The 27,882-nt window shown below is 42.7% G+C and overlaps 1 protein-coding gene across 4 annotated transcripts in view; it reads right to left on the bottom strand.

Moving 5' to 3' along the window:
• DENND1A (DENN domain containing 1A) overlaps positions 1-27,882 on the bottom strand; it is a 1,402,774-nt gene that overhangs the window by 83,581 nt on the left and 1,291,311 nt on the right. For 2 of the 4 annotated variants that reach the window (XM_082262893.1, XM_082262895.1), the window contains exon 20: positions 1,644-1,703. The exons of the other annotated variants lie outside the window; for them this stretch is intronic. In XM_082262893.1, coding sequence (XP_082119019.1) covers positions 1,644-1,703 — 60 coding nt within the window. The remainder of the gene's footprint in view (positions 1-1,643; positions 1,704-27,882) is intronic. 4 annotated transcript variants of the gene reach the window in all.

Here is a 27,882-nt window from a genome sequence, read left to right as displayed (position 1 = left end):
CTAATGAGAATAGTGATAGAAGGAGAGAGCAGAGTGACAACGTTGAGCTCATCAGTCTGCTGCTTCTCCTTCACTGTCCAGTTACAAGATGTAGCAAAAAGACCTAGCTGTATTGCTTAAATGCAGCAGAAAAAAAAAAAGAAGTATGATTCGAGCCGCAGGCATGTGCCATAGCTGTGTTCATCTCTGGACTGGATGGACAGATAGAAAAATCCTTTAGCAGGTAAAACGGCTCGCATATGTATATTTCATCTGTGTATTTAGCTTTTCGTCTGGAGTTCTACTTTAAATGTTATATTTTAATATTCCAAACTTTCTTTTTTAGTTTTGAATAGCATGGGGATGGAGTAGAACTCTTGTCAGATTATACTGCCATTGAAAGCTCCTTTGGAGAGATTCCTTGACTTCCTGTGTGATAAAAAGGCTGTCCCCAGAGCAGGATGACATCTCTCAAACAACAACATAGACATAGACAGAACTCTCTTTATATATACTGTATATATACAAATATATATATTGAGTGGCTATATCAGAGAGAGGGAGTATACCCCCTGGGACTGCCCATGGGTGTAGCCAGAATTATTTTCCTGTCTAGTGCCCTACTCCTGTAGGGGGCAGTATAACCCAATGGGTATGAATACCAGGAGCTGTGTCCCTCAATGAACGAAAGAGAAAGAGGAATTTTAACTTACCTATAAATTCCGTATCTTGGAGCCCAGTATAGAACGCAGGCTATATATTTATAGACCCTGGGTTACAAGCTGGTACCTTCAGGTAACTGGACACTGGCATGGGCATGCCCTACTGGGGGTACTTCTATAATCCTACCCTACTCTGTGAGAGCTCACTTTTTTGGCTAGTGTCCAAAGATGATGGACCCCTTTTCCCCTACGGCAAAATCATTTATTTCCCTAGTTTATTATTTTACTTTGGGTTCTTCAATGAAATCTTCAAATCAACTCCTCACTGGCTTCTAATTCAACAATAGAAGCAGTGCATCTGGATCGGTACAACCTCGGGAGCTGTACCTGAACCCCACACTGTGGGAACAACCTGTAACGTTGCTTTGGGCACTAGATCCTTTTTGAATGCTTACCTTGGCACTTTAGGGTTTCTAAGGAAATCTATTTTTATTTTTCATCCCATTGTGTCTTATCTCTAAGCCAGCAAAAGGATCCAAAAAAATTATGGTGTCCCTGGACGATGCCTGAACAAATATGGCTCTTTCCTATTAGGGGAAAAGCCTATAAAGACATTATAAGGGGGAGTACTGTGATCTCTGCAAGGTTTAAATATTTGTATTTGTTACACTTACAACTTACTTAGCATGCATATACTTAACATTAAAAGATATATCTAATGGTAGGTCCACTTTAACTTCACCAAAACAGTAAGAGAAAGCAGTATGTATTTTTATAGGGTTTCAGGCAGTAGGATGGAGGAGACCAAACCAAACAGAATAGAATAGGCAGATCTACCAAGCCTTGAGAAATGCAAGTTTTAAAGTCGTGCTGTATGAAGAAAGGGGTATCATTTTTGCTCTTTTAGAATAGGACAGACCCAACTAGGGAGACTTATTAGAACTACAGAGAGCGAGTCAGGCAGTGTTAAGTGAGAGGTAAAGACTCGCAGACTCTACTCACAGGGACGGTGCAGCGCTGTATCCTTGGTGGAGGAGGGCGTGGTGGGGGGTTCTTTTCCCGCTGCATCAAAATGGAAACTGACATATCAGTAACAGGTAACACACATCAGCTGGACAGCATACCTTAATTTTAACAGGGATTCATCTTGTTTGAATGTGAACTGAAAATTAAAATACAGTCATCCAAGGTCATCAACATCAAGCTGCATCAACACACACAGATCACAGCAGGGTGAACAAAATCTGTGTTCAATTAAGTACACATCAAACCAAAGGCATGGATTATTGTATTATTTTTAAAATGGACTATAAATCCCTTTTGTGTTGTAGCTTTTCTTTGAAATTCCTTTGTATGTCTTCAGACAATCTTCAAATCTCCGCTCCTTTAAATACACACTCCAAACTCATATACTCAGGGAAGCGCAACATAATATTATTCTCTAAATTCACTAAAATAATTTATAAAAAATGTAACCCACAATATAGCTAATATTCCCTCACTATCACTACATCACTTCATTATTTACACCAACTCTATTTGTTATCAATTTAACCACTTTAGCTCCGGAGGATTTTGCTGCTTAATGATCAGGGTCTATTTTGCGATTCGGCACTATGTTACTTTAACGGACAATTGCGCGGTCGTGCGACGCTGTATCCAAATAAAATTGATGTCCTTTTTCCCCCACAAATAGAGTTTTCTTGTGGTGGTATTTGATCACCTGTGCAATTTTTATTTTTCGCTCTATAAACAAAAAAAGAGAGACAATTTTGAAAAAAAAAAAAACAATATTTTTTACATTCTGCTATAAAACATTCTCAAAAAAAAATTTAAAAATCAAAAATTTTTAACATTTTAGGCCAATTCGTTTTCTGCTACATATTTTTGGTAAAAACAAATCACAATAAGCGTATTTTGATTTGTTTGTGCAAAAGTTATCGCGTCTACTAACTACGGGAAATATTTGTAATTTTTATTGTTTTTTTTTTTTTAATAGTAATGGCGGCAATCTGCGATTTTTTGCGTGACTGCGACATTGCGGCGGACAGATCAGACCCCTGACTGACATTTTTGACACTTTTGGGGGTACCAGTGACATTACTACAGTAATAAGTGCTATAATTATGCACTGTTACTGTAAAAATGACACTGGCAGGGAAGGTGTTAACATTGTGAGTGATCAAGGGGTGAAATGTGAGCCTAGGGGAGTGATTCTAACTGTGGGGGGGGGGTGTGGCTTCTGACCACAGACATGTGATCCTATATAGAAGGATCCCAGGGGCTCTGTGATCATTCCAGGGAGAAGAACGGTCAGCTGTGTTTACAACATCTGACCGTTCTTCTCTCTCAGCGGGGAACAATCACGGGTGTCAGGCGGCAATCGGAGCTGCCTGCCCGCTGCATCGGCTTCCCCACTTGCGAGTGGGGGTGGGAGCGTGCCGCCAGCGGCGCGCGCTCATCCCCTAGCTTCGCGAGACTGAGCACCGTACATGTACGGCGATTTGCCTGGGAGCGGCTGCCTGCCGCCATATATCTGTGGCGGGCGGTTGTAAAGCGGTTAAATACACACTCCAAACTCATATAATCAGGAAAGCGCAACACAATATTATTCACTAAATTCATTTCAATAATTTATAAAAAAATTGAACCCACAATTTACCTAATATTTCCTCACTATCACCACATCACTTCATTATCTACACCAACTCTATTTGTTATCAATTTAAAGTAAATTCTTGTTTTTGTTTTATTATTTAGCTAGTTAATGTACTGAGCGGAAGATTGTTTTAAAGTTCATAATTGCTCACCAATTAAGGCAAGCAAACACGTACAGCAACAAGTCCGCTTATAGAGGACACCCTGTCATGAAGTATAATCAAACAATCATGCTCCTTTATCAATTGTGATTGGTTAAGAACCTTGTTTACAACAGCTATAATTGGTTTAGAATGAATTAAACACATTGCCGGCATGGAATATTCAGTATAATCCCCGAATCATCTTTAGCACCATTCAGTATATACCTTAACCTCCCTGGCGGTTTGATTATGTCAGAATTTTTGTGCTAAAAGCAGCACATTGTTTTGCATAGAAATATCTTGTCTTATATTTTAGGCCTGTAATTCTTAGGAATAACTCACTTAAATCTGTCCAAACAAGAGTCTAGTAGGAATCCCGGGTATGATAAAGTTTGAAACACAAAATCATAATTTGTAATGTAATAATAATACATTTCATCAAATTCTTCATTGTTTTCAAAGTGGAGATATTTCATTATGAGGGAGAATCTGTACTCTGACATGACCGTGCCAAAGAATGGAGTGGCATGTAATGTATTGGTTGTCCAATACCACTTCTGCAGGGGTTTCCCCACCACTCCCTGAAGAATTATTAGGCCCAGAAATTTCCAAATGTCATCTTTGGTCAGTGGTTCCCACTTTCTGCATCTTGCAAACTTCCGATGCGAAGCGCATTGTTGTTCTTTGAACCGGTTTGTCTCGGTAACTATTTTTTTCAATAACCTCATCAGTCAGAAATAATCGTAGGTATGCCAAAGGGTTGTCATGGTCAACGTCAACTTTCATACCAGGTGCTCCAGTAAATGGGAATCTTGGGGGTGCTGCCTGATACGTACCGCAGTAAAAAGAGCACCAAGTTTGAACATCACTGGGCTCAGTGGCAGAATCGTCGCTGTCGTCACTTTTATTACAGGATGATGAATTTTCCCACAAAACGCTATTGCTCAGTTCTTCAAATATTTCAGATTCACCGTCGCTGTTTTCCAGTTTGTCCAAAAGCGTTTTTGAGCTAAAAGAACGCTTTTTAGACGCCATGGACATTCTCAATTTTCCAGGCACAAAGTACTGCAAAAAGTATAGGCAGGGCACTGGAAAAGCCTCTAGGTGAAATGGCCTGTTACAAAGTTGTAATCCTAACAGATTACACTGTATCATGTCCTTTTTTTTTTAAATCTCCCACGGGTTCCACCCCCCTGTGACGCGGCGCTCGCAGGGAAGGGAACCGGAAGAAGGTGCCGGCATTGGCCAAACACACAGCTGGAGGATGGCTGGAGGAAGGCTGGGGAGGACGGCGGGGGATTGCAGGGTAAGGTGAGTTTGATTCTGGGGTATTCCTGAGAGTGGCTCGGGGTTACCGCTGTTGGCACTGAATATTAAACCCGAGCCACACTTAGGAATACCGCTAGGGAGGTTAAGGTCATCAATACCAAGTGCAGGAGGTGGTGGTGCTCTTTGTCTGTCCAGAAGACTGAAGAAGAGTTAAAATCTTTAATTCAAATATAACCTTTGTTTTCATATGTAACTCATTTGTTGAATGCAATACCCTACTGCTTTGTGTCTGAGTCTATTCCTCTTTTCATACAATACTAAAAAGCTTAACCCTATATTACAGCACTACATTTTTTCATTTTTTTATTTAAAATGTTTAATCAGGATACAAAGGGCAAAGGTCATCGAGCAAAAGTACAAAAAGCATATATACAGAATAGAAGGGAGTATCAGGAACCTAAATGGCCTATGATGGAGGCCTCCCCTTTCCTTAAAAAAAAAAAAAAAGGAGGAGGGAAGGGAGTGGATAAGAGGGGAACAGAAGTAATAATACAGAAGACAGAACACAGTTGAAAGCAAACATCCTTTTTCTGTCCTTCCTAAAAACTAGGCGGTCAGCCAATAAGTGCACAAGCCAATCATTGCGAGTGCCTAGTGTTGGCCAGAGTTTTATCTTTGTTTCATCAGACCAAATGGCTTCTCATGGTCTGAGAGTCCTCCAGGTGCCTTTTGGCAAACGCCAGGTGGGCTGTCATGTGCTTTTTACAGAGTAGTGGCTTCTGTCTGGCCACTCTACCATATAGGCCTGGGGTGGTGGGGTGCTGCAGAGATGGTTGTTCTTCTGGAAGGTTCTCCTCTCTCCACAGAGAAATGCTGAAGCTCTGTCAAAGTGACTTCAGGGTTCATGGTCACCTGATTAAGGTCCTTCCCCACTGATTGCGCAGTTTGGCCAGGCGGCCCGCTCTAGGAAGTGTCCTGGTGGTTTCGAACTTCTTCCATTCATGTATGATGGAGGCCACTGTGATCATTTGAGACCTTCAATGCTGCAAAAGTTTTTCTGTACCCTTCCCAAATCTCTGCCTCAATATCCCGTCTTGGAGGTCTACAGACAATTTCTTGGACTTTATGGCTTGGTTTGTGCTCTAACATGCACTGTTAACTGTGGGACCTTATATAGACAGGTGTGTGCCTTTCCAAATCATGTCCAATCAACCAAATTTAATATCAACCGAACTCCAATCAAGTTGTAGAAACATCAAGGATGACCAGTGGAAACAGGATGCACCTGGGCTCAATTTTGAGTGTCATGGCAAAGGCTGTGAATACTTATGTACATGTTTTGTTTTTTTTTTTGTTTTTTGTTTTTAATACATTTGCAAAGATTTAAAAAAAACTATTTTCACGTGTCGTTATGGGTTATTGTTTTTAGAATTTTGAGGAAAATAATGTATTTAATCCATTTTGAACTAAGGCTGTAACATAACAAAATGTGGAAAAGGCGAAGCCCAGTAAATACTTTCCGGATGCACTGTATACAGACTGATTTTACTGTTGTGGTTTTAGTAACACTTTACCGAAGGCAGGTAGAACAGCTTTGGAATCCTGTGCAGCTGAATGTCTAAGGAAGCTTGCTCCAACTGAATCCATAGTTTATTACTACACTGAGTACACTAGTCTAAAATTCTTGCAAAATGGACTGCTCTATGATATTTCAATGGGTCCGGGAAATCCAGGCCTTCATGTTGTTTGGGGCAGGACAATAATGTATGATTTAATCTGTGGGACTACTGGGCCCATAAAAATTAGCTGAACTTGCTGCACAAGTGTTTGAGGAACCCTTTTGGAATCCTAATTTGAAGGGTTTGTAACATGTAGAGTAATCTTAGAAGAATATTCATCTTAAGGATGCTATTACTTGTAAACCAGGAGATACATTTAGAAGACCACTTCCTAACAACCTGAAGGATCCTGGTTAAGAGCGGTTGGAAGTTAGTTACCGTATTTTCCGGCGTATAAGACGACTGGGCGTATAAGACGACCCCCCTAATTTTCATCTACCGGTAATACTTATACTTAGGTTACCTTGGAGATATTATACTCGGCGTATAAGACGACCCCCCATTTTTGGGGGATTTTTTTGAGGTTCAAAAGTAGTCTTATACGCCAGAAAATACAGTATGTAAATCCCTGTAAGAGAGGGTGTTGGATAGATCCTAAGATTTTGAATGAAGTAGGGAGCCCATTTAAATATAAAATAGGGCTTAGCGCATTTACTGTAATGTGGGGGAGATTAATGTATAGGGGCTCTGATTTGTGAAAATGAATTTTGAAACTGGACAGCCCACTTTACTTCTGGAATTCCTCCGACAGGCGTGGAAGCGCAGCAAGTGGCCAATAGCAGACTCCAAAACCTACTTGGTCAGGGTGGACTATTTGCTGTATAAATGGGCACGGCCTTTTTGTCAAAATCTTAGTAAGAAGTTTCAGGTTCGCATATTGAGTTGGATCTTTCTCCTCCTTGGGAATAACAGTTATGTTCACCCGCAAAGTATCCCAGGGAAGGGGATGGCCCTTTTTTTATATTTTTAAAAGCTTGGGTAAATGCATGGGTTAAAAAAGACGAGCAAATGTTTTTTTTACCAAAGCAAACAAAAGCCATCTGGGCTGGGGGATTTATGGGGTTTTGATCCTTTCAGAACCTCAGTGAACTCCTCCACAGTCAGAGGAGAATCTTAAGGCCCGTACACACGATCAGATTATCGAACGATCTGTCGTCCGTTTTTTGTGGCATGCTAGTCTGATGTGGAAAGTGAAGAGGTTATTTTCAAACAAATTTTCCCATACGACAGAATTCTACTTCAGAATTGATGTCATGTGCTGGATTGTTTTGTATGTGTTCTTTTGTCTCTGAGCATGCCTAGTGTTGCTCTTAAGATTTTTTTTCCATCGAAATCTGTACTAATGAGACGTTGTTTTGACGGACGACAAAAATTATATAGCCTGCACATCAGGATTTTGTCGGACGAAAAGTCGGAGTCGGCTGTCCAAAGCACCATACTAACAATCCGAAAATCGGCAGTTCGGTCATCGGACGAAATTTCCCATCAGATTTTCTTATCGTGTATACGGCCTTTAGGCCTGACTCTCTGACAGAGATATTTGAGGTAGTCCAGAGTCCACCAAATATTGGTAAATTTCAGGCAGCCTGTTCTCTCCTGACCATGAAGAAGTGGATGGCGACACAGTGCTTTACAGAATTCCATAAAGCAGTTAGCAATGGCTTGAAAAGAATAGAACATTTTCCCATCTCCAGAGTCACATGGGATAAGAGCCGAGACTTCCTAAGAGCTCTGACAAGCATATTCCCTGGTTTGTTTCCCCATTTATAAAATGTGGGTACTATGGGGGAGATTTACCAAAACTGGAGCTTTCAAAACCTTGTGAAGCTCTACATCGTAACCAATCAGCTGTCAGGTTTTATTGTAAAAACCTAATTGAACAAACTGAGGTTAGAAGCTGATTGGCTACCATGTACAGCAGCTCCAGATTTGGAGTGCTCCAGTTTTAGTAAATCTCCTCCTAAGTCTTGTTAATTGAGCCTTGATCTTGGAAGAAAGGAAAGTTTCAGGTTTCTCTCGGAGAGCATAGCGTTCCACAAATGTCGAACATGGCTGTGACCGCTTATGAAGCAGTTCAAGGGACCATATTTGAGATAGCATAGTTGCAAGTTGTTCAGAGCACTTTCTTTCTTCTGGAGCCTTCAAAAATAAATATCCCTGTGATAAAGCACTTGTGGGCTTTTCACAATGTTTATGGATTCACTATGGACCGCTGGTTAAGCTGAAAGAAAGAGGTAGAGTTCCAATGACACCGTAGCTCTTCTTTCTCCTGAAGAAAAGATTCATTAAGATTTCATGCCCAAGTCTTTTATGAATTGGCTGAGAGAACATTTTCATTATTACCGAAGTATTGTCTAACAGTGTGGATACCTTATGGATTCACATAAGATCTGACTATTTGACAAATAAGTAGTCAATACAGCCTTATATTTTAAGCAGGACCTTTCATTCCAGTCCCCACATTCCCCAGTTATTCCACACTCCATTACACTTTTTATCAATTAAATATTTAGGCTGAAAACATGTAAGCACTATCCCTCCTGTAGATGCGCTACCTTCTAAAGACAAAACAAAACAAACAAACCTGCTACTTGCAAAGAAGAGCCAAGAATGCACAGTTCACTCCATCAAATATTCTTGATGGGGGCATTCCTAGGCCCTGGCACTCAAGACACATGCCCCAGGTCTTCCACAAGTTGAGTGGCCTGAGTAATGTTTGCAGTAACTGTTGTCATCATCCAAAGTATGAGAAATATATATTTTTACTAAACTTTGGTTGTGACTTTTGCATTCTGTACATTCTATCTCACATCCAAAATAATAGCCATATTTTTCCTCTAACCAAATTATTTCTTCTGCAAACGATCTAGGAAATTAATTCAGCAATTTTTAATTCATTTACTGTATTTCTATGACTTTTGCCTAATAATCAACAATGAATTTATCTGTTCTATGAACAATATACTTGTAAAACATGGCGTAATGTATCTACTGTTCAATGAAAGTGGAGCTTCAACCCCTGGATGCACTTGCATCATTTCTCTATCCCCTTTCCCTCTGCAATCTAAAATGGCATTTTTTCTTTTGTTTACCTTGTGTATTTTTTTTGTTCTGTATTTTTTTTAAGTGGTTCTAAAGGCTCAAGGTTCTATGCATGAAGGTAAAGAATCTTTAGTATGCAGCTCAATTCAAAGCCCCCCGAATCTTACCCGAGCCAGATTACAATCCAGGAATGTGCATGAGAGTGGCTGTTTTCCCGGGTCTCTGCCTCCTGGTTGACTGAGAGACGGCAGCAGGAGCCTGGCTTCCTCTGCTGTCAATCACACCTCACAGCCAGTGAGGAGGGAGCAGGGGTGGGGCTGAGCCCCGTTCTGTGTCTTATGGATGCACAAAGTGGGGCTTGGGAGCAAGCATGCACGAGTAACCCCATAGGCAGTAGCTTGCTATGAGGGCACTTGGAGAAGAGGATAGGCCAGGAGGGTCAGCAAGGGTCGCGACAAGAGGAGGAGCGGGGAAACTCAGCAAAACGATTGCACAGAGCAGGTTAGTAAAACATGTTTGATATTTTTAAAAAATACCTTTAATAAATACATTTTCTGAAAATGCAATGCAATATGGCTACCTGGAGCTGTTCTGTACACAGAATGTATACTGATCACACCCCAGAAACATAATTTCCTGCTTGTGTGATTGGCTCACCAATTTTCTGGTATCCCCTGCAACAAAAATGTAAATTTGGTGAGATACTACCAATAGAAACAAGTCTAAAGGGATGCAGACCCAGCAGCTTTCCTCATTAGAGCCCTGCAGCTGCCACAGCTAATAAATAATCATGAAACCACTCCCATTAGAAGCACTCAGCACAGAGGCACAGAGGAACAAACAATGATTTTGTCAGAATAACAAAAGGTTATGAATGCAACAAAGTTTGTTAAAGACCTTGTAATGTACAGAGATCACCAAGAGGGGAATGTTTTTTTCTCAACAAAAGTGGAGTTACGCTTTAAGCTAACATACACACAACTATTTTACGCTGCATTGTGGAAAGAACATTAAAAGAAGAAAATAAAGGAGGAAAAGAAAAGAAAGGCAATGTGCTTTTTGTAATGCAAACCTCTATATCTATACAAGACTTTTTAGAAATGTTACTAATATTTTATGAATGACTATAATGTAGAGTACGTAAAATAAGAGAGACAACTAGCCTCATATTTCTGTCACATTGCAATCTGATATCTACATCTGCATTTAACAGTTTTTCAGATGAACTGCATGCAGCATGTTACATATGCAAAATCAATTGTGCATAATGCAGTACTCAGGAATGTGCAGGCATGCTAATTAGGGGATATTCCATCTAACGAAATCCCATCTATCTTCTTATAGCTGTAACTCTATATTACATTCTTATCTCTGCAAAAGTGACAAAGAGATTCTGCGTATAAATGAAAGCTAGAGGGGCTAAACTTTTAATCAATACATTAAAGATGTTCGCTAGTATTTTTTATTTGTTGATATAGCAGATTATTAAAAAGAGGAGTGATCAGCACTGGTTTCAAAATGTCTTACAGCAAGCCAGCAAAGTTATGTTTGACTATACAATCTGTGATCACAGACAACTATGGATTGTCCTTGCACACTAATGTTACATGTTGTATGTTAGGTGCTAGCAGTGTTGCCAACCTACCAGATTGAAATTTCCTGAAATAACAGCATTCCTGCAGACCCCTACACAAGGCTCCGACCACTTCGCTTGGCTCCCTTGCACCATGACCTCACATGACATGCCTCCGCCATACCTGTCCACCACCGGTGCCACCCGAACACAATGTAGCAGGTACTCGGGTGGTGTCGACCAGCCCCGGACTGGAACTGCCCATGCATGAGCTAAGCGTCACAGCCATTTTTTTATTTTTATTTTTTACTGGCAACCTTTTCCTGTTACTGGCAGGAGAAAAGTGCCCATTATTTTTTTTACCCTCCCAGAGCTTGTAAAATCAATCTATTGGCTAGTTAGCCACTATGATTGCTTTTATAAGAAAGTTGACCGTCGGCTCCTAAAAACGGTACAGCTGCAGGCATAATATCAGCATAACCACTTGAAGGCCAGCGACAACCGTCAACCATTTTCTCACATGCTTTAGCTTCAGGAAAGTGGTTTACCCAATCAGTCTTGAAGATTGTTTTTATGTGAAGTCCAAAATATATTACAAGTGCTTATTAAAAAAAAAAATCATATGAAGTTAAAATAAAATCTTCCGGGGCAGTATTTTCAATTGAAACACAAACAATAATAAGTCTTTTCACAAGCTACAGTACATACTGCTGTGTCTAATTTTTCATACAATATCACAATGCAAAAAATCCTCCCGTTCACATGCTGTACGGATGCCGCACTGGCACTGAAGTTGTTAATATCAATCTGTGTCACCATCTAAACATGGAGGTGGAAGCACTGGGACTTAGCCAGACTAGAAATCTGCGTCTGGCATGCACTTCGATTCACTCCCACTTCTAGTAAAGAGACAAAAACATGATCATATGGTTCCTATCACAGGTTCTAAAATGTGCAGAGACAGAAGAGTGGGATGCTCTTCCTGCCCAACTTGGGCTGCGAACAGATGTGTCAGACAGTAAAACACACATGCATGAAATGTACCTGTACTCCCTTTGTCTGGATATTTAATGTCATTACACACAAACATCGCTAAAATCCACTAACTTTGACTTAAGCCAATAAACAACAGATATTCCCCTTCCGTAGGGTATGAAAAGGCTGTGGTCTCAGAAAACAAAAGTTATTTTTCAGTGTAAACATACATTCTGTCTTTTTTGATGTTATATTTCTGTTTCAAAATTTTTTATTCAGTTTAACAAGCAGCCAACATGCTATTGCTCCGCCCAGGCAGGGGCTAGTGTTGACAGTGGTAACAAAAGTTAGCTTACAAAACTAGATAAAATGCAGCAGTGTGAAAAAGAGAACTGATGTACCAACAGGGATAATACCTTTTCCTAACGCCAGGAGGGCCAAGGGATCCTGGGGAGGTTCCCTACAGCGGGGTATATGCGAGGCCCATTATCCATTTTCCACAGATATCCAAATCTATGAAAAAGGAATTGGTCAGAAACCAAGAGGAAGGTAGGCAGAAAGATGGTGCTAAGAATTGTGATGTACTGCTATCTAGACCAGTGTTTCTCAACCTTTTTTTCAATCACGGCACCCTTTAAAAATATTAGACAGTCTTGAGGCACCCTTTAAAAATTATGGACAGTCTGGAAATTCTAAAATTTAAAAACGATTCTAATATTTTTTTTTTTTATTCTAAATTTTTTCTAAAATTTAAAAACGATTCTAATATTTTTTTTTCATAATGCAGCAAAATTCACAATTCCAAGTAGGACACCCAACGTTAGAGGTGATTTATTCTTCAAAAGCAAATACACTTTTGCAAACTGGTACTGACTACTATTCTAATGTTTTCCTTCTTCCTCAGTTTTTTTCTCCATCATTCAGCTAATGTGACCCCAACACTGATGGAGAGGGGCAGGCAGGGTCAAACAAGGATGCTGTGGAGGCGACAGACATCCTCCTTATCAACTGATGATATCAGTACGTCATTGGCCGTTAGGACACCGGCAGTTAGAAGGTTGTAATGGTGCACAATGAAAACCTGTGACTTAGTATAACTAAAAAGCAGCCTTTATCCACACGCCAGCTTGTATACAGTTTTTGGACAATTTTTAGGTATTTTGCCAAGGCACCCGTGAAGAAACCTCAAGGCACCCCAGGGTGCCTTGGCACACTAGTTGAAAAAGGCTGATCTAGACTCATGTACACCTAATCTAATAGCCAAGGTCTCATCACTGAGTCACCAAGCTGAATCCCCGCAGGAAGAAGAATGCACATCAGACAAGAGAACAAGATCAATCAGATAACAGACGTGATTGTCATCTCTAGAAGATTATGAGAGATTTCTACCACAGTGTCATTGACTCGGCATGGTAAGTTTTAGCAGTTCTAGGTCCAAGAGGAGGTACCAGAACAATAGAGGAGGGGGAGGGAAAAGGCCTTCACCTTGTATTGCTCTAGTTGCACAATCCATTTGGGATTGGGCATTTGTCCTATGTAGACTTCAGTAACAAAAATTGGATCATGAATCAGAGCGTAGATCAAAATTCTAGAATCCAAACTTTGGACCCCCAGCTAGCAGCAGTATCATGGCAGCTTTTCAGGTCTCTGGCTGTGCATTCCAGTCCATGATGTAATATGGAGGAAGCCATTTTGAGATGTGGAATGATAAGGGATACATGGCCCTGTACCGGCAGCTAAGGGAAGGTCCAGTGGCACTGTTCCGTGACTAGCTGCAGCAAAGACGGGCATGTTAAGAAAACAGTTCAGACAGAGGGATCAGAGTAATGGTGAATTACAAAGATCTCAATGCTGCGATTAGAATAATTTTGGCTAGGAGACTGGAACTCCGGGAAGATTTTGCCATTGCCATTTTTTTGCTATTAGGCACTGTAGGATTGAATTGGGAATTGCATTGTCATGCAACGCTGTATACAAATGAAATTTATATCCCTGCAGGAACGCCGCAGCACAATACTTTTACGCCTGTATTGTCTGACTTGTTATAAGTGCAACCTATTTTTTTAGCCACAATAAATGGTTTATCTTTTAATGCACTGGAGCGCTTTCATCTCTTGCCTTTTATGATATATGAGCTGGATGACGGCTGACCCCTTTTATGCATCATTGCATTATGGATGGATGATCGGTTGATTGCCCATTTTGGCCACCTATGATTTAGTGGTCACTGCAATTTGGTAAGGTGATTACCTATACCACATAGGGTGTGAAGCTTCTTTCTGGTTTTCTAGTCACCCTCTTCCCCTATCTGTACATGGTTCTTCTGGGAATGCTTGCGTCATTTACCTTTTCTCTCCTGGATTTGACCATTCATTTATGGACTTTTTTGTATGATTTACATATACTGTCACATATATTTAATTTTTTAGGTTTTTTTAGGCACTGCACTATTTGCTTACTAACAATGTATAGTTGAGGCCTTCTCCCATGGTCTTACTTTTCTGTTATTGCATGCAGTGCTACAGTATCTCACAGGAGTATACCCCCACATTTTTGTAAATATTTTACGTATTATATCTTTTCATGTGACACCACTGAAGAAATTACACTTTGCTAAAATGTTAAGTAGTGAGTTTACAGCTTGTATATCAGTGTACATTTGCTGTCCCCTCAAAATAAGTCACCCATTAATGTCTAAACCGCTGGCAACAAAAGTGAGTACACCCCTAAGTCAAATCGCCCAAACTGGGCCCAGTTAGCCATTTTCCCTAACCTGTGCCATGTGACTCGTTAGTGTTACAAGGTCTCAGGTGTGAATGGGGAGGTGGTGTGTTAAATTTGGCGCTATCGCTCTTACTCTCTCATATATAGTTACATAGTAAGTCCTGGTTGAAAAAAGACACAAGTCCATCATGCTCAACCAAAAAAAAAACAAAAAAACAGTAAAGAAAACCCAACCATACAATCCCATATACACAATATATATCCCATATACACCCAGGAAAGAATCCAGACCTTTTTTAAAGCAATCTAGGAGCTAGCCAGAACTACCTGTGAAGGGAGTCTATTCAACATTTTCACAGCTCTTACGGTGAAGAAACCTTTCCGTATTTGGAGATGAAATCTGCTTTGCTCTAGACGTAAAGAGTGCCCCCTTGTCCTCTGTGTTGACCTTAAAGTGAACAACTCAACACCAAGTTCACTATATGGACCCCTTATGTATTTATACATGTTGATCATATCCCCCTTTAACCACTTAAGCCCCGGAAGATTTTACCCCCTTCCTGACCAGGGGGTATTTTGCGATTCGGTAAGATGTAAATAGTGATATGGGAATAAATAATGGTGTACAATACAAATAATGATGTGCTAAAGTGCTCTATTTATAAGATCTGGTATCTCCAGTAACCATGCTTAATGCGATTCGGTAAATCTACGTGAAAAAAGTGTGATTGTATAAATCAATACTTGTGAATTTAATATACTCAGGTGAAAAAACTGTAGCTTAGTGCAGTAGTGCAATATTATATGAAGGGTAGATGTAAATAGTGCTAAGTATATAAATGACACCACTAAAATTATAAAAAGGTGTATAGGTGAAAATCCTCTATAAAAGCAACTCCTGGGTTAGCTAAATAAAAGACAATCTAAAAGATACACAGTATAAAATCAGCAGGGAACAACATATAAAAACCTAGTTAAAAAAAGTAGCAGATTACTATTATTATAGTAAAAAAATTATATATATAGTCCATAAAACAGTCCAATAAATTTCTTTCAAGTGTATCACAAACTTTTACAGTTTATCATAAGGTGCAAGGATGATGTAATATCCAAAAGTGACTTCAGTGCAGGATGATGTAATATCCAAAAAGTGACTTCAGTGCAGGGTGCCTTAATTTATCTTTTATGGGTGCCGGATACGGTGATCACTCGCACCCCCAGGACCACACTTACCAGAAATAATTACCCCTACAGGGGTAACAAGCCTTGGTATAATATTGGCTCTTATGCTTTTCGGATCCCCCTTGGTCTCCCTGGACGGTCCTATAAGCTCTGGATGCTGTCCTCTGGATGTCCTAGTTATAACCTGCCCGAGTCCGGTCTCTCTGCACCTTACATATATATTCCACGGGTATATGTGGGGAAAAGAGGGCCTCACATAGAGTAGTATTGTATGGTAAAATATACTTATTTAATCCAAAATAATACTCACAATAGCAAAGGTAATAAACAGCAGGTAAAAGTCAATAGCGGTTGCGCACTTCCGGGACGCTGTGCGTTCCACAGACCGGATATGCGTTCCAACTAGGCGGATGTGATGTGATGACGCTCTACGCGTTTCGTCTGTCCGACATCATCAGGAGTGGCGTCAACACGTCATCCCCGCCTATTTATAGTATAGGCCGGAAAAATCCTGGTGTGCAGGCTATATAATTTTTGTCGACCATCAAAACACGTCCGATTTTCGTCTCATTAGTACAGATTTCGATGGGGAAAAATCTTATGAGCAAGACTAGGCATGCTCAGAGATGAAAGAACACATACAAAGCAATCCAACACATGACATTACTTCTGAAGTAGAATTCTGTCGTATGGGAAAATTCATGTGCAGTCTAGAGCACATTCCAACCAACAGACACGACTCTGGACAAAAGACGGACGACCAGTCGGCGGAAATTGGTTGCCTGTGTACGAGGCTTAAGTCTCAGAATGATTTCAAACAATATAAATCTGCCCTCCAAACTAACAATTCCTGCCGCCTCACTGCCAAGCAGACCTATTTCATCACTCTCATTAACAACTTATCATTCCGTCCCCGTCCACTCTCTACTTCGTCCTCCACTGCCTTCACTCACCAACTCACTCACAGGAGATCATCAGTTACTTCAAACATAAGATTGAGATCTTTGCTGTGTAGATACCCTCTCTGCTTAACACTCCATGTCCACAGGTAAAATCATTACTTCACCTCAACCGCACCACTATTGATGAGGTTACTAAACTTCTTTCTAATGTCCAGCTAACCACCTACCCTCTGGACCCTGTTCCTTCGCTACGTTCACCCTCTGGCTCTATTCTACACTCTCTAACTCACATCTCCAATCTCTCCCTCTCTTCTGACATCTTTCCCAACTCTCTAAAATATGCACTAGTCACCCCCATACTCAAAAAGCCCTCATTGGGCCCCATCAATCTTAACAACCTATGCTCCGTCTCCTTGCTCCCCTTTTTTTCCAAACTTTGTGAACGTCTGGTTTACAACCAACTGAGCGACCACCTCGCCGTGTATAATCATTTTGATCCCCTTCAGTCTGGATTCCACCCTCAACACTCCACAGAAACCACCCTGGTAAAACTAACAAATGATCTACTAATGGCCAAAACCAATGGACTCCTATTCCTGGACCTTTTTGCTGTCTTTGTTACGGTTAACCACCTATTCCACCCACTCTACGCCTTTGGTCTCTGTGACTGAACTCCTGTCCTTTTCCTTTCTTTGTCAAGGTCCCCCAAGGTTCGGTTCTTTGACCTCTCCATTTGCTTACAATACCAATAATCTCTCTACCCCTCAGCTCACTCCTTTAGTCTCCTCACATATTACTAATTTACTAACAGACATATCAGTCTGGATGTCACACCACTTCCTCAACCTCAATCTATCCAAAACTGAGCTTATAATTTTTCCTCCCCCACGTGCCCCTTTCCCTGATCTCTCTGTCAAGATCGATGGTACAACTATCAGCCCATCCCCGCATGCCAAGGTTCTAGGTGTAATCCTGGACTGTGAACTATACTTTTGGCCCCACGTCCAATCACTATCCAAATCTTGTAAGAGCAAGTACCTCTTTCAAAGAAAGTTGTACTCCCCGCGCCTAGGAATGAGTGCTTTAAGTATAAATGATAACAAGTGTGTTTAAATAGCAGCAGCAGTAGTGTAAACGGTATAGATTGAGAGAAAATAGTCCTAAAAATAGGGCTATCTACCGCGCTTGCTAAAATAGTAAAACATGTAACATAAAAATTGTGCAATTATTAAAATATAAATATGTGCAAATGTGCAAAATTATGTGCCAATCCAATACCAAATTCCTACAAATCCATACATAAATTAATTCAAGTACATCTTATATTGCAAAGATAAAAATATAATTGTATGTGAATATCAGAAGTATCAAAATATAAAAATATGAAATTTAAAAATATATGTGAATTATTGCCAAAGGAAAATAACCTTTGAAAACGTCACCAGATGTGACGAAATGCGTCAATACGTGGACCGCACAACGTGACCCATTGGAACGCAAGCCGGATTTACCTCCGCTCGCCACTCTGCATGGTATCACTTATTGTCACGGACAGTATTTGCAAAAGATCCTTGCCGGATCCTGCTGAAACTCTGCTAAATTAACACTTTGGGAATAAACTTCGATGTACAATACTACACTATCTGGAGCCTTTATTTTCCTTTCATATTGACACCACGAGCTGCCTTCAGAACTGCGAGGAATGAAAAATCATTAGCAGCATAGGAGGATCTTAAAGGGAACTTGCCATTTCAAGCTTGATTGGTCTCAGTGCTGTAAGGTATAGGAGACCCACTACATCTGGTAAGTTACCCATTTTATAGATTGCTGCATGGGAAGAAGGCATCGAGCACTTGCACTTTTACCAGTAACCGTTTAATTTTTATGAAAGCACCTGCACAAAAAGTTTTTTAGAAAAAGAACTATCACGGAACTTTGGCAATAATTCACATATATTTTTAAATTTCATATTTTTATATTTTGATACTTCTGATATTCACATACAATTATATTTTTATCTTTGCAATATAAGATGGACTTGAATTAATTTATGTATGGATTTGTAGGAATTTGGTATTGGATTGGCACATAATTTTGCACATTTGCACATATTTATATTTTAATAATTGCACAATTTTTATGTTACATGTTTTACTATTTTAGCAAGCGCGGTAGATAGCCCTATTTTTAGGACTATTTTCTCTCAAACTATCCAAATCTTGCTGCCTCAACCTCAGCAACATCTCCAAAATAGGTTCCTTTCTAACCAACGACACCACAAAGCTCCTAATTCACTCTCTGGTCATCTCCCGCCTCGACAACTGCAACTCCCTCCTCATTGGATTACCTGTACATAAGCTATACCCCTTCAGTCCATTATGAATGCTGCTGCCAGGCTCATCCACCTTACCAACCGCTCAGTGTCTGCTACTCCTCTCTGCCAATCCCTCCATTGGCTCCCGCTCACTTAACAAATTAAATTCAAAATACTAACAAAAACTTACAAAGCCATCCACAACTCAGCCCTCAGCTACATCACTATCCTAGTCTCCAAATACCAACCAAATCGTTCTCTTAATTCCTCCCAAGACCTCCTGCTCTCTAGCTCCCTCGTCACCTCCTCCCATTTTCACATCTATGACTTTTCCCAAGCCTATCCCATCCTATGGAACTCTCTATCCCAATCAGTCTGAATATCTCCTACTCTGTTTGCTTTTAGACAATCCCTGAAAACCATTCTCTTCAGAGAAGCCTACCCTGCCCACACCTAACAACTGTACTTTTATTTTCTCCATCAGCTCATCCCCCACAGTTATTACCTTTTATATCACTTGATCCTGACCTCTTAGATTGTAAGCTCTAACTAGCAGAGCCGTCTGATTCCTCCTGTATTGAATTGTATTGTAATTATACTGTCTGCCGTCATATTGTAAAGCCAAACTGTTGGCACTATATAAATCCTGTATAATAGTAATAATAATAAAAATAAAAAATAGACACACACAGCATGAGATCGAGACCACACGTGTGCCACTGTAGGAAGTGGCTTCCTATGGTAGCACATGGGGAAACCCAGAGAGTGGGGGACACCAGAAGAGGAGGATCGGGGGCTTCTCTGTACAAAACCATTGCACAGAGCAGGTATATATGATGTTTATTTAAAAAAAAAAAAAAAGAACCTTTGCATTTACTTTAAGCAGAAACCCCAGACCACGCCAATCTCAGATCACACCTTAGAGCCATCCCCCCAATCTCAGATCACACCTTAGAGCCATCAGGTTAGTTGTTTTAGTAGTGTGCTACACTTATAAAAGTACACATTCAAGTAGGCAGACATTTGTCAGTTTTATACAACTTTGCCATCACTGAAGCTCAGGCTCCTCATTTAATTATTTGCCAAGTACCGTACACAATCTTTTAGTATGAGACACTATTAAATGAATACTTACATCTACCAATAAAATGTCATTGTTTATGCAACTTACGCTACACGTTTCTGCCAATTAGCCTAATACAAAACAGGCAGAACAAACAATGGAAACTCTAGAAGCTTTGAATTAGGAAAAGCTTGTCTGTGAGGGGGGCATTTAAATCTGCAGTTGTTTGAGGATGAGAAGATAAACATGCTTTATCGCGGGGGCTGGATACTGACCACTTGAAGCTCAAAGGCTTGTTTTAATTGCAAATTTCTCCAACGTGGAGATTCACCTATCCTACATATGTCCTTCAGCTACTCCAAGGACACGAGATAGCCCTGAGAAGTAATGTTTCAAACACGGATAATCCTCGCCTTAAGCCAATTTTTCCAATAGAAAGTTTTTTTCGTTCTCTCCAGGCTGCACATACAGTAAGCTCGTCCACAGCCTGAGCAGGATCCCCTGTGGCATGGAAAAGCTGCAGCATATTCTAAAAATGAAACATGCAAATCTGATAAGCTTGGGGTTCCTGCGAGTGGGTCCTGAATTTAACCCATTCACTGATGCAGTTTACTTCATATCGCATTACCAGTGGCACTTCCTTGCATAAAGTGCCAGCTGAATATACATCTCTACGTATTTAACATCTGCAATAAGATAATAGCTGGCTGCAGTATATGTAAAGAAGGGAGACTACGTAGCTTAACTGAAAATCTATACATGATGAACAGTGCCTTTTTAAAATGTTATTTGGAAGTGTATACTTACTTTATATATGAATGCATTCCTTTTGTTACAAGGTATGCATTTCAACAGGGTAGTTAGTTACTTTTTGGTTGATTCCCAGTCACCTCCTCCATACAGGTCCACAGTAGGGTAAAACGCAAGTAACACTGCAGGAGGTACGTGATGAACACAAAAAAATTGTACTAAATATAAAAAAATATATAAAACTGTAAAAATGCTGCTATTTTTAGGGTGAACATAAATCCCCCCAAAAATATCACATAAAGAAAAAAAAACTTTGCTTATTCATAAATAACAAACCTATATGAATATAAAGTGAATTACACAAAATATTGTGATTCTAAATACTTAAAGCATATCTATGGTCAAAATAAAAGAAACATATGGTATTTTAATAATTTATAGCCTACTCCTATTAAATCTGAATAATCTTGAAGTTTGTTTTTGTTAGATCCCCACATATTTACTTCTTTGAATTCTGTGACTCATATTCACTATGCCCTGTGGGCAGGCACTGCCCTGCCACACATTTCACAGAGCCAGCTTTATAAACTATAGAAGTGCTTGGAGGAGTTTTAGGAGACGGAGTCAGTTCAGGAATCACTGTTTGCAGGCAGAAAGATACCATGGAATATATAGTCTATAGAAATTGAAAATAAAGAGCAGAAGCTACAAATCATGCAGGAAATCCAGAAAGTTGTAGAAATAAATCCTACCACTTTTTAAAACACTGGTCCGACCACATCTAGAGTATTCTGTCCAGTTCTGGTCGCCAGTCCTCGGAAGGGATGTGATGGAGCTGGAGAAAGTCCAGAGAAGTGCAACTAAACTGATTAGGGGATTGGAGGACCTTAATTATGAAGAGCGCTTACAAGCGCTTGATTTATTCTCCCTGGAAAGGAGACGCCTCAGACGGTGATCTCAGCATAGAAAAAAACTGTTCAGTCTTGAAGAATGCATGAGGACACAAGGCCATACAATGCGATTAGAGCAGAAGAGATTTAACCTCAGGCTACGCAGGTGGTTTTTTACAGTAAGGGATACAATATTGTGGAATTCTCTACCACAAATGGTAGTTACTGCAGGGAGTATGGCTACTTTTAAAAGACTCTTGGACGTACATCTCAAGGATCAAAACATTCAGGGATATGTGAAATGATTACGTCCACACACACCTACACAGGTTGAACTGGATGGACTATTGTATTTATTCAACCTTAACTACTATATAACTATGAAAAGGCAGAACTCGCAACATAAAAGGAGATTTTTTCTTTAAAGAGAAACCCCCCCCTTTACATTTATTTTTTTTAAATCCCTGCTTGCCTAATGCTGGGTTGTGCACAATTGAGATACTCACCCACCCAGCGGATCCAGCATAGTCCAGCTGGGATCCATTTCTCTTCTGCGACCACTTGGGTCTCACGCTGCCATTTTCTTCTGGGACATTATCAAAAGGCTGTATCCCTTCCACCTTCAGGCTGCTGCCTGCCAATTATGTGCTGCAAGGCCTGCCCCACCTCCCCCTTTTATGAATAGAAGACCATGCCTCCTGGGATTTGTGACATTCGTGTGGGTGGGGCCTAAGGGGTCTATGTCTGTGTCTAAACCTTGAAGGCTACTGTAAATTGTGCATATCTGAAGATGTTCTTCTTTTAAAGCACTTCCCTCTCTTCTGTGCAGCCCAACCTGGAGGATTGCATGGCATGGCTCCCACAGTGAGGTTCACTGGATAGAGCCATGACAACTTCTTTTTTTTTTTTTAAATCAGAAAACATCTTTATTGAGAGAAAATCACAGCATCACATGAAAACTGCAATACACTGTACAGGCATAGCAACATAAAATCACCATCACCTCAGAAAGAATAGTGTGCATAACAAGTACATCACAACCCCCCCCTGAAGCAGACAACCCCCAACAACAGCGCCTGAAACAGTATCATTATCACGGCCCTCCAATCCACTCCCAACGTAACTAGCAATCATCCACCGGCAACCCCAACCCATATTTACACGTTTAAGACAGTAAACGGTCCATGATGAGGTCCGTAGGGGCCATTCCCGGACAATTCAACCAAGCACCCCATATTTTAGAGAATTTTTGTGAAGATCCCCTATGTTGGTAAATAACCTTTTCCATTCTAAGGGTGCCCCCGATTTGCTCTAGCCACATCCGAAAGGTCGGAGGCTCAGGTGCAGTCCATAGTCGCAATATAAGTAAGCGAGCCTGAAACAGGGCACGAGAGGCCGCCTCCCTCAGATGTCTGTCCTCCACTTGTTGGTCCAGAATGCCCAGAATGCAGTGTTTAGGGTCCCCAGGCACATCTATCCCCAGGGTACTATTAATAGCAGAGCGCACCTCAGTCCAGTACCTGTGCAGCTTTGGACAACGCCACAACAGGTGAATTAAGTCACCCACCTCCCTTTGGCAACGACCGCATATATCGTCGTCACGGACACCCATAGAGTACAGTTTCAGAGGAGTGTGGTGGACCCTAAGTAATATGTATAACTGAGACACCTGGTGCGAAACATTCAAAGAACACGTGCGGACTGATTCTAAGGCCTCCTCCCACTGCTCTCCCGGGATCTCCCCCACATCAGTGCTCCAGTGATCACAGGCCTTGCTAGGGTATTTTTCTAAGTATGCGCTCAGCAGGGCGGAATAGCAGCTAGATATGAACCCTTTGGTGTCAGTAAACTGTTGCATAAGATAGAATATAGGAGTAGGGGACAGGTGGAGCTGTCCCGTGGCAGCCTGAGCCCGCAGCGCATGTTGTAACTGGAAGTAGTAGAATGTCATGTGGTCGGGTAAGGAAAAGCGCTCCTGCAATTGCGCAAATGGTAGCAGGACCCCTCCGCGGAGAATGTGCCGCAAATGGGTCACCCCAAAAGCCCGCCATCTGTCCGCCTGATCTAATTTGCACAGCTCTGGGTACGCGCGGTTACCCCAGATCGGACTAAATTTGGTATACCCCGTCACTTGTTGCATTTGTTTCGTCTTATCCCATACCTTCTGTAAGAGGCGATACGTCGGGTATCGCCGATTGGGTTTGGTAAACAGCTGTGCCTCCAGTCCCTCCGGTACCCCAGATGTCTCTGTAAATGCCTGCATAACTGCCAATGCCGCACCACCCGGAGCCCCCGACAGCACGCCCACCAGGTGCTGCAGCTGGGACGCCAGATAGTACAGCCAGGGGTTGGGCAGGGCAAGGCCCCCCCCATCCCTGGGCTTCTGCAGCTGTTCCAAGCGGATTCTAGCCGCCTTTCCCTTCCACAGCAAGGAGCGGAAGAGGGTATTTACAATACGAAAAGTTTTCAGGGTAATAACAATCGGGGAATTGTGCAGGAAGTATAGCAGTTGAGGCATCAATATCATTTTGATAAGGTTTACTCGCCCCGCCAGGGAGAGCCAGAGCTTAGTCCAGATCCTAATTTTATCCCGGAAGCGCGTAAGAAGAGGGCTAATGTTGAGCACACTATATTGATTTGGGTCCGCCGACACCACCACCCCCAGATACTTAAACTTATCAACCACCGGGACCGGGCAGTGAGAGCCCACCGGCTGAGCAGCGTCCGCATCCAGGTGCAGCAACGCTGATTTGGACCAATTTATGGTGAGACCCGAAAACCTCCCGAACTCTGTGATCTCAGACATAACCGCCCGTAGGGATCCACCCGTGTCCCCCAAAGTCAGTAGCATGTCGTCCGCATATAAAAGTATTTTGTCCTGGAGAGGACCGTACTTGAAACCCACTATGGAGTCCCTGTGTCTGATACGCGTCGCAAGGGGCTCAATTGCAAGTGCAAATAACAAAGGGGAAAGCGGGCAGCCCTGCCTCGTTCCCCTACCGAGGCTGAAGCCCTCAGATGTCCTACCTCCCTCTCGTATCGATGCCCGAGGTTGATGGTATAGCAGTCGCACCCATGATAGAAACACCGGGCCAAACCCAAACGCCTCCATCACCGCCCACAGATATCCCCATTCCACGCTGTCAAACGCCTTGTTGGCGTCCAAAGACAACAGCGCCCTTTCTCCCATATTATCCGCCGGTGTTTGGATCGCAACGAACAGTCGTCTAAGATTAAGGGCCGTGGACCTATTGGGCATGAAGCCCGCCTGATCCTCATGAATAATATGAGTGATCACTGAATTCACCCGCCTTGCTAAAACCTTGGCCAACAATTTGACGTCTGCCTGGAGCAATGAAATGGGTCTGTAGGATCCCGGGTCCGTGGGCGACTTCCCAGGCTTAAGCAGAAGCACAATGCTCGCCCTAGACATGGACTCCGGAAGCGCCCCAGCCTCTCTAGCCGTCTGGAACACCTCCAACAACTTCGGCATCAGCAGCCCCGAGAAGGTTTGATAAACCTCCACGGGGAGGCCATCATCCCCAGGCGCCTTGGCTCCCGGGAAGAGGGCCAATGCCTCCACCAACTCCTCCTCCGTAATGGGTGCCTCTAGCCCCTCCCGTTGTTCTGCAGTGAGTCTCGGAAGTGGCATGGTGCCTAAGTACTCCCGCAACTCCTCCGAACTGTACGTTGCCCTTGTAGAATAAATGTCAGTGTAGAATCTAGTAAGTTCCGCCATAATTTCCCCCTGCCTATTCACCAGTCGTCCTGTTGGCAACCTAAGTGCTCCTATGGGGGGAACCGAGGGGCGCGCTCCCACCAAACGAGACAGCAAGCGGCCCGTCCGCTCCCCCTCTTCGTAAAACGTGGTCTTGGTGAAAAAACGCTTCTTATCAACCTTAGATCGGACTTCCCCCAACCATACCGATTGAGCCGAGAGCCAGGCTGCTCTCTTCTCCTCAGTAGGGTCAACAATATAATCGGCCTCCAACCTCTGCGCGGTACCAGCTAACTGTTCCTCAAAGAGCTTAGACCCTGTCTGAACCTTCCGGATATGGGTAATCAACACCCCTCGGAGGAAGCACTTGAATGCATCCCATCTCGCCAGCACATCCCCGTGCTGACCATGGATCTCAAAAAACTCTCCGATGGCAGCAGCAATGCCGTTATCCTGTGGGAACAGCTTCAGCCAAAATGCGTTGAACCTCCAGGGGGCCCTAGGTAAAGCCACCCGGGGGCGCACCGCCAGCCGAACCACCAGCGGAGAGTGATCGGAGATACCCCTAAGGGCATATTCCGCTTCCTCCACAACAGGGAGGGCGGTCCTATTACATACGCAAAGATCAACCCTAGACAGGGAGGAGTGCGTTTTAGAAAAACACGAAAATTGAACTACTCCAGGATGCTTCAAACGCCAGGCCTCCGACCATTCCACCTCCTCCAGGAAGCGCGAAAGGGCAGTGCCCCTGTCAACCACCGGAGAGGGGGATGGCGGATGCCTATCCCGGACGGGATCCAAGATACCGTTAAAGTCCCCCACAACAATCAGCGGGGTGCCCACTTTGTCTAGCGTGAAGTTAAGCAATTCCCTAAGAACTAAAGATGAGAACGGGGGCGGAATATAAACCACCGCCAACACACACGTAAACTGAAACAGTACACAATGCAAAAAAACAAACTTTCCCTCAGGGTCCACCTGCACCCCCAGTTCCCTGAAAGCCAGCGCCCTGTGAACCAGAACACTGACTCCCCTGGAATATGTGGAGTGGGTGGAGTGATACCCCCACCCCACCCAAGAATATCGCAAACAGTTCACAGTGTCCCCCTGCAGATGTGTCTCTTGGAGGCCTATGATGGCAGGATGGTGTTTCTTCAACTGTGTAGCAATCATAGCCCGTTTTACTGGGCACCCAAGGCCACGGACATTCCATGAGATTACAGGTACTCCAGCCATGGCAAAAGAGAAAAATGGGGTGGGGCCTCTGCCCCCCTGTACCTCCGTCGTGCAACAAAGTAGGGTGCGACATCCAGGAACAAAAGTAAAAGAGGCAAGGTGTGCAGAAACATAGAGTCCAAAAAGTCCGGTATGGGTGAAGTTCTCTCAAAAACAAAAATGGAAAGCAAAATGAAAAGTCTCAGTCCAGCAAGGCACAACGGTGCCTCGTCATAAAACTGAAAACGGGCGGGTAGCCCATAAGCGGTGCACCCGACAGCGGACGGAAAGTCCAGTGGAATCCACCCGCCCAAAAACGCACAACCGTGCGAAAAAATCACAACATGCCACACCAGCAGTGTGGGTAGATACAGCAAAATCCAGATATTCATACCTTGCGTAGAGCTTCATCATCCAAACAGGTAACCGTAAACGTCCCCGGCCGGGTCAATTTGTAATCCAAACATGTAGTCACTTGTAGAGGGGAGCAACCCCCAGAACACATCAGGAACCCATCACGCCACCTCTTCAACTCAGTCTCCCGGATCTTCAGGGCGTCGACGGCGGAGAGCGGGTTCGTGCACGTCCAGCCAATTCACCGCGTCCGCGGCCGTATCAAAAAAGTGTGCCCTTCCCTCAGCCGTGACACGGAGGCGAGCAGGGTACAACATGGCATACACTAGGCCCAGGCGGCGAAGTCGCTGCTTCACTTCAATAAATTTTGCTCTCTGTTTCTGCACCTCGGCAGAAAAATCAGGATAGAATGACACTCTGACCCCATTGAAGCGTATTTCCGCCTTCTCCCTGGCCAGCCGTAGGATCTTCTCTCTGTCCCGGTAATGAAGTATTTTCGCAAGCATTGGCCTAGGGGCATTGCCAGGCAGGGCCCTAGTGGGGACCCGGTGCGCCCTCTCCACTGCGAACAGGGGAGAGAAGGAAGCCCGGTCAAAAGTATCGCACAGCCAGGTCTCAACAAAGTCAGTGGGGTCCCGTCCCTCCACCTTCTCCGGGAGCCCCACTATGCGGACATTATTCCTGCGCAGGCGGTTTTCAATATCGTCCGTCTTATTCCTATTAGCCTGAGCCAGCCTAGCCGTCTCCCTGGTGTCCGAGAGTAATGTGGGCATCTGATCCTCTAGGTCACAGACGCGACTTTCAACAGCAGTGGTGCGTTCCCGCATTTTTTGTAGATCTTGACGCAGAA

The sequence above is a fragment of the Pelophylax lessonae genome (assembly GCF_965119305.1).
Source record: "Pelophylax lessonae genome assembly, chromosome: 7".
Classification (NCBI taxonomy): Eukaryota; Metazoa; Chordata; class Amphibia; order Anura; family Ranidae; genus Pelophylax; species Pelophylax lessonae.
Note: the sequence above shows the minus strand (reverse complement) of the source record. Positions and strands in the feature narration are given on the sequence as shown.